The sequence below is a fragment of the Trachemys scripta genome, chromosome 8 (genome assembly GCF_013100865.1).
Source record: "Trachemys scripta elegans isolate TJP31775 chromosome 8, CAS_Tse_1.0, whole genome shotgun sequence".
NCBI lineage: Eukaryota > Metazoa > Chordata > Testudines > Emydidae > Trachemys > Trachemys scripta.
This window is the reverse complement of record NC_048305.1, coordinates 10607223-10620603: the sequence shown is the minus strand read 5'-3', so window position 1 is coordinate 10620603 and position 13381 is coordinate 10607223. Positions and strand designations below refer to the sequence as shown.

Here is a 13381-nt window from a genome sequence, read left to right as displayed (position 1 = left end):
AGAGGAAAAGACTTGCAACTTTGTCTCACTAAGCTGCTGAAATAAAATAGACATCTTGTTAAATGGGCTGCTTTCATTTTGGACCAAGGCCCAGATTTTTAAATGGATTTAGGTGTCTACCTCTCATTAAAATCAGTGGAAGTTAGGTGCCTGAATATCTTTACAAATCTGACCCTCAGCATCACATGTTCTGTCTGACGTAGAGTTTAGTTGTTGGCACTGCATCTCTAAGGAAAAAATGAGAGAGATTGATGTCCACTATTGCCCCACTCTGTGGCTAACCAGGAAACAGATTGTGAGGAATACATCAACTTGGTTCTTCCAGGACCTGATCTAAAGCCTAGTGAATTTAATAGAGAGACTCCTGTTTGGACGTCAGTGGGGTTTGGATCAGACTCTGTGATACCAATGTCTGTAAATTCTGTTGGTTCCATGAAAATAGTGACTCTTCACCTGGTTCACCTAATGCCACAATTTAGCTCATGAGCAAGCTTTGCATCTATTTTAAAGTAATATTAGTATCAGCAACTCTGGTGATATGTGAACTAGCAGACGAGATTCTGAGTTCCTACTTTTTTTTTTTTTTAAACCCAATCAATACCAGGAAACAGGGCAGGCTCCAGGGTTTTGGCCACCCCAAGCAGCCAAACAAAAAAAAAAGCCGCGATCGCGATCTGCGGCGACAATTCAGCGGGAGGTCCTTCGCTCCGAGCAGGAGTGAGGGACCGTCCGCCGAATTGCCGCCAAACAGCTGGACGTGCCGCCCCTCTCTGAAGTGGCGCCCTAAGCACCTGCTTAGTAAGCTGGTGTCTGGAGCCAGCCCTGCCAAGAAATAAAGCAAATATAAAGAAACACTTAATTTTGGAGACAGACAATGAGGGGCATGTTGAAAAACGAAGTGACTGGGAGTGGCTTTGGGTTGTCATCTTGTTAGATTTCATAAACTAAGCAGGGTTGGGACTGATGTGTACTAGGATGGGAAACCAACTGGAAGCAGTAGGAAATATCTGCAAGTGACTATTGACTCAATACCTCTGCATGGGGTTTGAGGGCACTGCACTACTGATGCAGCTATCTTTTGGACCATGAACTGGTCTTGACTACAGTTGGGTGATCTTTTCCAGATAACCCCCCCCCCCCTTCCCAAAAGATGCAGATTTGGGTTGACTGAAACATTTTGTGAATTTGTGTTGATTCACTGAATTGTTTAGGTTGAAATGTTTTTCACCTTTTTAAAAATAAAACATCTCAATTTTTCAACTCAAAACAATATTTTGCTTAGAATTTTACTTCAATTTTATTTTGAAAAGTTTTAGAAAAACTCAAAATTACCCACTTGGTTTTGGGTCAAGTAAAACACTTTTTTTGATCTGGAATTAATCTTTTTATTATTATTATTATTTGTTTAAATTGTTTGACTTTTTTTGTATTGGCTAAAACTGAAACATACTTTTTTGATTTTTTTCCCCCCCACCCCACCACCAGCTTTGGCCAGCAAACAGGAAAACTCAGTTATTTGCACAGCTCTAGTCCTGCCTCTTTGTGATTAAAGATCCCAGAACACTTTCTGCACAGATGTGTTAACCCTGATGTTCTAACCAGTTCCAGCTAGGATATTTATATTTTACCTCCCTAAATTACCTCTGTACTTCGAACTAGCTACGATATTTTCCATTTGATGCCAGAGGTGATTGCATTTCAGTAAAGGGTGAAGTGACTTTTATGCATATGCAGTGGTGGTGTAGCCATGTTGGTCCTGGGATATTAGAGAGACCAGATAGTGAGATAATCTTTTAATAAAAAATATTACCTCACTCACCTGTATATGCATATGGCATTTATCTCTTAAAACTATGGCAGTGTATAAGGAATAAGCTGTAACATTATCCTGAATGTTTCTTCTGCCAGGTAATGCGAAACAACTTGCTACCATTCTGAAGTACCATATTGGGGATGAAATCTTGATCAGTGGAGCAGTTGGCGCTCTTGTGAGATTGAAGTCTTTGCAGGGTGATAAAATTGAAGTTAGCGCTGTAAGTTTTTGTGTGTGTTTTTTGGGGGGGATTTCCTTGGGGTTTTTTGTTTTCTGGTTTGTTTTCAACAATATGGTTATGCTCACTTGGCCAATGTCAAAACCGCTTCCAAATGGACATATGCTCTCACTAAATGGCATCACTGGTTCCTAGCAGAGAGATGTGTAACCTCAGGAAGCAGACAGTCTTAACAGAGGTTACTGTTTCTTGAGATCTCAGGAAAAGCCTTCTAGGGAGAAAACAGGCTAACTTTATTGTAGAGGTTTGGGGGGAGGGTTGTCCCATCTGTTAAATGGTGGCTTCACTTTTTTCCCCCTCCAGAAAAACAATGTAGTGAATGTGAACAAGGAACCTGTTGCCGAAACTGATATCATGGCCACTAATGGTGTGATTTATGCTGTGAATGCGGTCTTACAACCTCCAGGTTGGTCAACATTTCTAAATATATAAAGCTGCTGGCTAGGAATGTCAGTGATGTTTTGCACAGTTTATAAAAGGAAATACCGTTTTCTCTGCAGAAGGTAAGAGAAGGGGTATTCTGTGCAGGTTTAGTAGGAAGCAAAATGTGTATAGTTGTATTTGCTATAGCAAATATATTAGTTCTTTAAGTTCTGCTAGCTGAATAGGTACAATTTTTGATATTTTGTGAGCAGCTGTGCAATATACCATCAGTCATATAGTCTGTTCATTTTACACAATGCAGTTACACTATAAAATATCAGTATCCAGTGTTTTTTAAAATATTTTACCACATATGGTGTCACAGTTGAAACTGTTCATCTGAGTTCTATTCAGGTTTACACTTAAGTTTGGTCCCAGTTCAGCAAGCTACAGAAGCGTGCCTAGCTTTAAACATAGAATCATAGAATATCAGGGTTGGAAGGGACCTCAGGGAGGTCATCTAGTCTAACCCCCTGCTCAAAGCAGGATCAATCCCCAGACAGATTTTTGACCCAGATCCCTAAATGGCCCCCTCAAGGATTGAGCTCACAACCCTGGGTTTAGGAGGCCAGTGCTCAAACCACTGAGCTATCCCTCCCCAACATGTAAGCGTCCTGCTGAAGTCAATGGAACTTAGGCATGTGCTTATCTTTAAGCACATCTCAAGAGGGGTCCTGACCAGGGATGAATCAGGGCCTTTGTATATTGTGCTCCTGCTCTGAAGGAGCTAATGGTAGTGTAGTGACTCTGTACAGCTCTCGGCTACAGTGAGCAATTTGTAAAGGACAGTGGAACAATAGCCAGATAGTCATGTACTCGTCAATTAAAGTACAGTAGAGAATGGGCTGTCACAGGAATAGTTCAAATCAACCCAAGTTACTCAGAACCAGCTGTGGGACCATTGCATGCTTGGCTCTCTGAGGAAGGGGGATGACCTATTAAGTATTCTAATTCAGTGGGTGATGTTGTATTGATGTGTGATTGATTTCATGCCTAGCTACAGAACACTAGCAGAGGGAAGCAAGAAATATTTTAAAGTCTATATTAATGATGTTTGAATTACACCCTCAGCTTTCAGGCCTCAAGAAAGAGGAGATGAGCCTGCAGATCCTGCACTAGAAATCTTCAAACAGGCATCTGCATTATCCAAGGTAAACAAAATTTAGCTCACGTATTGGGACACTCCTGAAATTACAGACCTATTAACAATTTTTAAGCATCATTATATTTATTCAGTTTTTGATTTATGAAAATACTAATTACATTACACTCTGGACCCTCAGCAGTCTCTCCTTGCTTGCTTGCAGTTTAAAAAAATACATTTTATAACATACTGCAGATAAAATCCTGGTGCTGTAAGACACGGGCCAAACCTCAACAGCATATGTTGTATTCAAATGTCATTTTTACATTTTCCCTGCTCCTTTGTTCAGATCCAGTAAGTTCTCTACTGCAGGCAGCTTCCCCTCTGCATTTGTTTAATGTGCCAGGCACTCCTAGATAACTGTAACTGTAGAAGTAAAAATTAGAAAGTAACATGTTTAACTTGTTGACTGATGGGAGAAGAAGAAGATTCTTATCCACCATTAAACTATATATCATACCCCATAACTACCTCAGACCTCCCCTCGGGAAGATGCCTTGGAGAGGAGATGGACCTGACACTGATCCTTGCCACTTACAGATCCAGGGTCTTTTAGAGCACTGGGGCAGGAGTTCCATAATCGTGGGACTTTCCACTGAGAATGCCTTTCCACCAGCCTCTTGATGGCACACTCTAAAACTCTCTAACTCCCCAGCTGATCTCTGTGGCCCTGGTGGTAGACGGGGGGGAGGTGTCTCGGGTAGCCAGAACCCCAATCATGTAGGACTTGAGAGCTTGATTCTACAAAGGCAGGTGCTTAACATTTGTGACCAATCATCCATTGAAGTCACAGTGTATAAAGTTTAAGTACATACAGAAGCCTGCTCAGGATTGCAACCTTAGCCATCATAGTCAATACCTTCACTTGCCCCCCAAACACAACTAGAAAGTCAGCGTTCCTCTTTGAGGTGCTAGCGTAATATGCTCCTGCGGCTCACATCACTGAATGGCAGATGCAATTGTAGTCTGCTCAAGTTATTGCTGCTGAGGCTTCGATATTAAAGCCGATTTTAAAAAATGGCTTATTTTTCAACCGATCCTTTTTTGCTGATAGTTTTCAAACATTTTGACTAGCTCTGTTCAGTATACTTGGAAAAGATTGATAAATTTGTTGCTATCCATTATAGATAAGCATCAGAATTATTTTAGTTTTTAAATATTCTTTTCTTACAGGTTTCCCACAGGAGTTCTCGGCTAGGTAAATAACGCATCTTACTTTCTCTCTTGTATTCTCTGGGATGTTTCAGATTTTACTAGCCCTTTGTCACCTCTGCTTTCCCTTTTAGGAGTCAAATTCCAATAGGTCTGTTTGCTACTGTGCTCACGGAACTCTACATGTCACCAACTTCCACTTATCACTTTAAATCAATCCTTCCCCCCAATAAACGTGCACTGTTAGGTTGCCTTCGACCTATTTCATAAGTGCTGAATAAAAGAAATCCATGTGGAACCTGCAGTTGGAGCTGCACTATGATCCTCTAAAGCAGGGATCGGCAACCTTTGGCATGCGGCCCGTCAGGGAAAGCCGCTGGCAGGCCGAGACGCTTTGTTTACCTGCAGCATCCGCAGGTTTGGCCGATCGCAGCTCCCACTGGCCACGGTTCGCCGTTCCAGGCCAATGGGGGCTGTGGGAAGCGGCGCAGGCTGGGCCACCTCTTCCTGCAGCCTCCATTGGCCCGGAATGGCGAACCGCAGCCAATGGGAGCTGCTATCAGCCGAACCTGCAGATGCTGCAGGTAAACAAAGCGTCTCGGCTCGCCAGCGGCTTTCCCTGACGGGCCGCATGCCAAAGGTGGCTGATCCCTGCTCTAAAGGGATCCTTGATATTTTCCTACCCATCCTGATGCTGGTGTGTAGTCACATACGGTAGGTATTACAAGGCCAGACCATCTGTTTATAAGTTTTATTTCATAGAGTTTAAGGTCACATGGAACCACTAGATCATCTCATCTGACTTCTGTATATCACAGGCCATTTAAATTTCACCCAGTTGCCATTATATTGAGCCTAATAACTTGGGTTAGACTAAAGCATTGCAGGCCTCTGGAGATGTAACTACACCCTACCTCGATATAATGCTGTCCTCGGGAGCCAAAAAATCTTACCGTGTTATAGGTGAAACCACGTTATATCGAACTTGCTTTGATCCGCCGGAGTGTGCAGCCCCGCCCCCCCTCCCCCCGGAGCGCTGCTTTACCGCGTTATATCCAAATTCGTGTTCTGTCGGGTCGCGTTATATCTGGGTAGAGGTGTATTTGTGTGCCACAGGAGAGACCAAGGTGCCACCATACAATTGCAAGCTTAGTATTAACGATGTTCCAATAAACAGGAAATGCAGATCAGAAATAAAACCGTTGCCTCTTCTTATTGGTCTTCAAAGCCTCTCAAGGATCTGGTCCTTTAACACCTGCAACTCCCTGTGCAGTCAGTGGAAGCTATAAGTGCTCACTGCCTCTCTCAGGAATAAGCCCAAAACATGCACTGCGAGCACAACCAAGAGCCCATTAAAATCAATGGGAATCCTTCCACTGACTTTAGGAAGACTTGAATAGAACCATATGAGCACAGAGCAAAAGCAAATGTATATGGCTGGCTACTGATTTCTGTCCAAGTGAGATGGATTATATTGTGTGAATCCAGGGGAAGGTGGAATTAAATGTTGCTGTGCATTGTATTTTTCACATCTGTCTCTTCTTCCTTTCCCTTTCCAGCGCCTCAGTATTCCAGGTTATTAGCAAGGATGAAACAGTAAAGTGAAGAACATTCAGCAGAACAATCAACTTTTGCTGTCATTTTAAGGGAAGGACAGAATTGCTTTTAAAATGCAAATATCACACTTAAGTTTATTTTGTTTCCATCTCAAATGGATAGGAGAAAAAAGCCATATTTTTCAAACCATTTTTGCTTCTTTTTTTTTTTTTTTACCTTTAGGAGCTGTACATTAAGGCTAATGCTTTTCAGAAGTAACCCCTGATTCTGGATGCTTCAAGTTTAGGTACCCAATCTGTGGTAGTTGTGGGCCTTATTTTTCAGAAGAACAAGTGCTGATTACAGCTCTGGTTGAGGAAAGCACTTAAGCATGTATTTGGGTTCGTCCCTGTTCAGGACAGTTGAGGGCTATCCTGAACAGGGACACTTTCCTGAATCAAGACTTATCTTCAGCTCTGACTTCAACTGCAGTTGTGGATTCTAAGCACCCCTGAAAATCAAGATCAGAAGTATGGTCTCAATTTGTGCAGCCCTCCCTCCCCACCCCCCAACCCCTCAAAAAATCCAAAGTCTGTGCCACCTTTTGAAAACATTCACTCTAGTGACAGTGCTGTAATTGTACACTATCACCTTTCAATAGATCACATAGGTGCCAACCTTACAGTTGATTACACAGTGATTATTTTAACTTATCCTTTTGTTGAACTCACTAAATGTTTTCTGAGCAATACGGTGTTTTAAACCAAAGAATACATCTTTTCTTTCTTCTCCCCACCCCCTGTGTTTTGAATGTCTTCCATGCAAGTCTGAGTTTGAGGTTTGTTTGTTTTTTTTAAAAAAGCCTTCTGTTGATATTAGGGAATTTGCATGATATAAACTGTGGTCTGAACTGTTCTAGTTTTTGTTTGGTTTTGTTTATGCATACGGATTTGACTTGGCTGTCTTGGTTCACAAGAAGACTGAAAATACGTCATATCTGCAATGAGACTTCTCCCTCTCAGAAGCCTTCAAATAAATGATTCATTTGTAATAACTTGGTTTTTTAAAAAAAACCAATAAAATCAAAAACATATGACAATGACAGCAGCATGATTTTTATTGCTCGAGGGTACAGTTTGACTTCGGACTTGCTGGGGACTTAGGTTATATTTGGCCTGGTAAATACTGTGGGCCAAATCATGGCTGCATTAGAGGGGGGAGAAAAACAAGAAACCCCTTCTTCTTGTTTTCTCTTGCTGCAGTTCTCTCCCCAAATCCTGAGCAGCCATAATTTGGCTGGTTGCACCGCAGAATGGCCTGGAAGGTGGGAGTAGTCCTGGCTGCTTGTAGGAGTAATGGTCCCTCTGAGTGAGGCTGGAGGCTTGATTCCCCCTGACCATCAACTGGCAGGGCAGTATTATTTAGCTCTGACTGTAAAAAGAAAGGAGAAAAATCAATCGGTTTGGAAACTCCCACTTGTTTCTGTTTTGAGATCTTGTGCCTCTTTACAAGTGGCTTGTTGAAAGGGATAATCTCTAACCTTGCTCTTGTGCTTCTCCTGAAGAGATTACCTTGCAGGATTCTCATTCCAGGGTCTCAAGCCTCCACCGGGTGACTGGCTCCATTTCCCAAAGGGACAGGGTTTTTTTTTGTTTGTTTGTTTTTAAGGGCTGCAGTCCCACGCACAGAAGGTGGGACATTCAGCCCCTGCAGTCTGAGTGGTACAGCTCACCTCCACCCCTGAGATTCTGTAGCTGTTTATGCACCGAAGCTGGCCCTACATGGGACTAGGACAGCTGGCTTGAGGCTCTGTGAGTGGCTCTGTGACACTCCTGGGTGGGGTGTGCTGTCCCATCTAGTGGCATCGGGACCACTTAAAGAGATCTGGAGCCGTAGCTAAGGACCCTGTGGCTTTTAGCTCATGCAGTAGAGGCTCATGCACTAAGCTCCACAGGCCCCAGGTTCGATCCCGCCCGCCAATGTCCAGGGTCTGTCTGTGTTCTATTAGTCTTCTACAGTACCACCAGGTGTCCATGCTGAGGGTTATACTCCATCGCTCCACAAGCCTCCAAGGATCCTGAGACCTCTGCAAGCTCTGACTGGGGCACACCAGTGGCCATCACATTGCATTGAGGTTAAAGTCTCTGGAGTCAGCTCAACAGGTGAGGTGGGTGGAGGCTTAAATCACTAATTCCTGCTACCAAGTGTTGAGGCATGTCCAAAGACCATCTAAAAGGCAAAACTCTCTGGCCTCTCTGTATACCAGCCAGAAAACAGCCCCTGGACCCCTCCACTGATTTGTGGTAGTCAGTGTCTTCACACTTCAAACAATAACCGATTAGAAGAAATATGAAAAACAATTAGCAGAGAAATTAACTTTAATGCCTGGCGGCCTCTAGGAGCTTAATGAGCATCAAATCAATCTCCTTTTATGAAGACTTGGAAAGCCGACATGTGGCCGCCTTCCTTCCTGGAGTTCTGCTGCATTTTCTAAACATCTGGAGTTAAGCTTTTGATATTAGGATGCCAGGAACGTTCCTTCACTTGAGTTAGTCTTTATATTCACTGTTGGGCCCATCTGTTAGCCTGTATAAAACGAATAAGGCAAATGTATAAACACCTCACTTCAGAAATATTAAATAAGCTTCTCTTGTTTTCCAAGCTGAGAAAAATGCCAATTTATTTTTCTTGCATTAAAGGCAAAACAACTTTCCACACACTATCTGAGCCACGTGTAAAGTAACTCCTCACTTAACATTGTAGTTATGTTCCTGAAAAATGCGACTTTAAGCGAAACAATGTTAAGTAAATCCAATTTTCCCCTAAGAATTAATGTAAATGAGGGGGTTAAGTTCCAGGGAAATTTTTTTTCACCAGACAAAAAACTATATTTTATTTTTATATAATATCACACACAGTATACATTTTAAACAATTAATACTGTACACAGGAATGATGATTGTGAAGCTTGGTTGAGGTGGTGAAGTAAGAGGGTAGGATATTTCGCAAGGAATGCCTTACATTGTTAATATAGCCTCCCACTCTACAAGGCAGCACGAATGGAGGGAGGGTAGACAGTAGGGCAGACATGCCCCTTTAAGCATGCTGACCACACTCTAAGTCACATTGCCTTTTTAAAAAAAAAAAAAATCAAGAAGTTGAGACAGCAGCTGCACTTCCTCCGTCCTGAGCCCTGTCATGTCCCCACCCTCCTCTGTATGGAGTGGGGGGAGTGGGACACCCTGACATTAGCCCCCCTCTTTCCCCTTCCCCTACACAGCAAGCAGGAGGCTCCCAGGAGCAGCTCCAAGGCAGAGGGCAGGAGCAGCACATGGCAGTGAGGGAAGGGACAGCTGAACTGCTGGCAATTTGTAGCCTGCTGAGTGGCTGCTGCACAGGGAACTTAGGGGAGCGGGGAGCTGATAGGGGGCTGCTGATCCACTGTGGTTCCAAGCCCCCACCAGCCAGCTGCAACAGGCTGCTCTTCCTGCAAACAGTGGACAAAGCAGGCGGCTGCCAAACAATGTTATAAGGGAGCATTGCACAACTTTAAATGAGCATGTTCCCTAATTGATCAGCAACGTAACAACATTAGGACAACTTTAAGTGAGGAGTTACTGTATAATGGGAATCTGAAAATCAGCCTCTTTTTGCCTGAGTTCTCGCACTTCTTACTTTTCTGCACAATTAACTTGATTTTGGGATCTGAGTCTTCTGAAAACAGAGCGGTGACATGGAGCTTTTCAACCCTCTATTCGCAGGAGCCTGAGACAACAGCACATGGGGGACCCTGCGCCCACCGCATGCTGTGCGCCACATGCACTTTTACCTTAATATGAGTGGAGGGATCACAGGAGCAGGCCCAAATTTTACTAGGGGCGGGGGGTGGCATTTTTCATCAAATTTTGTTGCAGGAAGAAGGCTTGAAAATCAGCCAGTGATAGGCAAAGATAGTGGAGGCTCCTGCCCTCTCTAAAGTGGGTAGGCCAACCTGGCCCATAGTTTGAGACGGAGGACACTAATTCTAGGGAAGCCAAGGGAAATGCTGCTCATTTAACTATTGTTTTAGTCTACACACAGCTCCATCATGCTAATACCAGCATTTCAATTAGAAATACTCACATTTTATTATTTATATCGCAGTAGTGTCTAGGTCCCCAGTCATGGTCCTGGTCCCACAGTATACCACATCCTGGACAAACACTGAACAAAAAGATGATCCACGCTGCAAAGAGTTTTCAGTCTAAGATAAGAGGTAGTAACAGATACAGATGTGGGAGCACAAGCAAACAGTGGGACAATACTGGGTAGCAGGAGAGGGAGTGATTTCAGCACAGAGAGAGTCTAGCCATTGAGTTTTTTGTAGGCATCGAGGCAAAGGAGAAATCTAAGGGGCTGATTTTAAGGATGACAGTGAGGCGCTTTTGTGGATGTTTGAGGCACTTCTCCCATGCACAAGAAGCAAAATAGAAGAAAGCACAAAGGTACTTGTTTGAAAATGTAACAAGTGGGCAATGAAGGCCAGCAATGCTGGTTGCTGGGAGGTGGGAGTTTGCAGCTTGATAGTACACGAGAAATGATCGGTAGGGTGGGGATAGGCTGTGAAGGACATTGAAAGTGAAGACAAGTCATTTGTGCTTGATGTGATGTGTGGTGACGACACAGGAAAGGAAACAGAACGCCAGGTCTGTGGTAGCTAGAGAGCTTTACAAGCCTCTTGCAAAAAGCCTCCCAGGAAAACTTTTCCTGGGGTTTTTATTTCTCTCCTTACTTTGTTTACAACTCTTCTTAGTGGTTACATTCTTGCGCATAGAAAAGCCAGGCAGTATACATGCACATAAGATAACGAACCCATCTCTTGAGCGCGTGAACACCAGCTGCGAGGGTACAATCAAATCAGCCAAATAAGTTTCCCAAACACAAACGCTGGATTGAAGGTCACTCCTGCCTCGTAGCCATGGGAGCAGTTTGCCACGCCTGTGGACTGGCGATTCGGGAGCTATGCATCTCTACAGTGATGGGGAGCCAGCAGAATGATGCAAAGATGGGTGTGATGAGATCAAAGCAACAAGCCCCTTTTCTACAGAATCCAAAATATTAAAGTTAATTTTCAGTCTTTCCATTTCAGATCTTGCCTTTCCCATCACTGACCTGTCCTGCTGTTGTGATTGCTTTATATCAGATGGCATCTTTGAAGACTCCTATGCCCCTAAATGACCTACATTCCATTCAAAATCAAGGGGACTTGTGCTTCTAGGTTTACATAGGCCCTTTGGGAAATCCCACCCATTCATTCCTATTCCTTCACTTTGCTTTTCTTTTTCTTTCACATCTTTTTTTGTCATCTTTCCCTTCTCTTTCTCCCTCCCTTCTGCCACTCAATCTTTTCTTCCACTCACCAACTGTTCTTCCTCTCCATCCCCTCTAAGCCTTGTAACCCCACATTTCCATACTCCTGCTATAGCCTCTTTACCCATTCCACTGCCTAGCCATAAAGCACTCCTTGGCCGCACCATTGTGCCCTGCTCTAGGGCTGAAGGTGGCCTGAAGAAAATAAAGACCCTGCTCTGATCAGCACTGGCATCAGAGAGACGTACATGCTCCTTCCTTGTTTCTCCTGTCGTCTCAGCTGGGAGCAGGCATGCTCTTAGCTGAGAAGAGCTGAGGGCTGCAACTAAGAATGGGAAATATTTTCTCTGGTAGCACTTTTGGAAGCACTGAAGTGCTGTTATGTGCTTGTGTGACTTTGGAAATTTTAGAGGGGAGCTGCTCCCTTGCTTCCCTGGCCACTGCTATCTTGCGTGTTCTCTCTCTACAGCTGGAGAGAGCTAAAGCATTGGCTGATCCGAGTTTTACCCGTATTCCATTAACGCTATTTCTGATTTTTTTTTTAATCAGTTACATTTTGCGGGTGTACGAGTGTGTTGCTTAGGTTTTTGAGGGGTTAAGGGGGAGAGCACAGCAGCTGGAGCCACAGGGAGAGCTGAGATGAGAATGTTGAACTTGCTCTTTGTTTTCTAAAGGGAAATCATTACATAATCTGGCTAAATAAGGAAGGGAAAGGAAGATCCTTCAAAGAAGGAACTGACCCTTGCTGAGAAAAAACATAACTCTCCTAGGGAAGTACAAGTTTAAGAGCGGAGGACTCCCACAGAGACATGGTCAAGTGACTGACCCTAATAAGTTACACTGGAAAAACAAATTACCAACTGAGAAATATAGTGGAATATAAATATTAGGCCTGTCCAATGTAAACACTCCATATTGCTATCAGCTAAGCAATAAGAAACCAATTTGGTAGCCTATGTATTAGCTATAGGCTTTCCAGATACTAGCTGTTTTATAGAAGTACAGCTAATTTATACTACTACAGCATAACAAAGTATGTTCACTGCAGTACTAGGGGATGGGACAAGGAGTCTGCAAAGTTAACCACAGACTCTTACCCAGGTGTTGCCCTAAACACCCTCCGCTCCACCCACCCAAACCTCTCACCTGAGTTTGGTGGTGCTTTCAGCCTAGGCTAGTTCCACCTGGCTGGGGGTGTGGGTTAAAGCCCAAGATCCACATTCACTCTGGCTGATAATTCACCCACTTTGCAGAGAGGATGCAAGCTAAATCACTCAAGTGCTGCTAGTCAGCCAATGCCTTCCCTCCGTGTGCCTGGAAGGACAGAAAAATTCTCCCATAATTCTCTAGGAAAGAATCATAGAGCAGCTCAAGTTACTGCAGCACAAAGAGCCCAGGGCTGAGCCATCAGAAGGCCTAGCAACACACACAGGTGAGTGCAGCACCAGTGAGGACACAGTACCTCAGGTGTAGCTGAGCAGTGTGGCTGTTCACATCTGGGCTAGGTTAACCCAGATGCTGTGACAGACATACCCAACGAGGCTAGAGCCAAATAACAGGGGAACAGCTAAAAAAGAGGAACAGGCACAATTGTATAACATTTCAAAAGCAAAAAATTTGCTGCAAGAGTCAACCAAACAAAAGTGAACAACGGTAAAGAACGACGGGTGAGCATCTGGACCCCCATATGTCAATGGGAGTGGAGTTTTGTTATTGATGTCAATGA

At 43.7% G+C, this 13381-nt stretch overlaps 1 protein-coding gene and 1 long non-coding RNA gene across 2 annotated transcripts in view; one reads left to right on the top strand and one right to left on the bottom strand.

Moving 5' to 3' along the window:
- The window catches only part of TGFBI (transforming growth factor beta induced), a 36800-nt gene extending 29392 nt beyond the window's left edge, over window positions 1-7408 (top strand). The window contains exons 13-17 of the mRNA XM_034779588.1: window positions 1909-2033; window positions 2355-2457; window positions 3546-3625; window positions 4792-4816; window positions 6330-7408. Of these exons, the coding sequence (XP_034635479.1) occupies window positions 1909-2033; window positions 2355-2457; window positions 3546-3625; window positions 4792-4816; window positions 6330-6370 (374 nt within the window). The 3' untranslated portion in view covers window positions 6371-7408. The remainder of the gene's footprint in view (window positions 1-1908; window positions 2034-2354; window positions 2458-3545; window positions 3626-4791; window positions 4817-6329) is intronic.
- On the bottom strand, window positions 7146-10949 carry LOC117881850. The gene is made up of 3 exons (XR_004646873.1): window positions 10429-10949; window positions 7847-8892; window positions 7146-7737 (listed from the first exon to the last, which is right to left on the bottom strand). It is a non-coding gene; the product is annotated as an uncharacterized LOC117881850 (long non-coding RNA).
- Between the last annotated feature and the right edge of the window lie 2432 nt (window positions 10950-13381).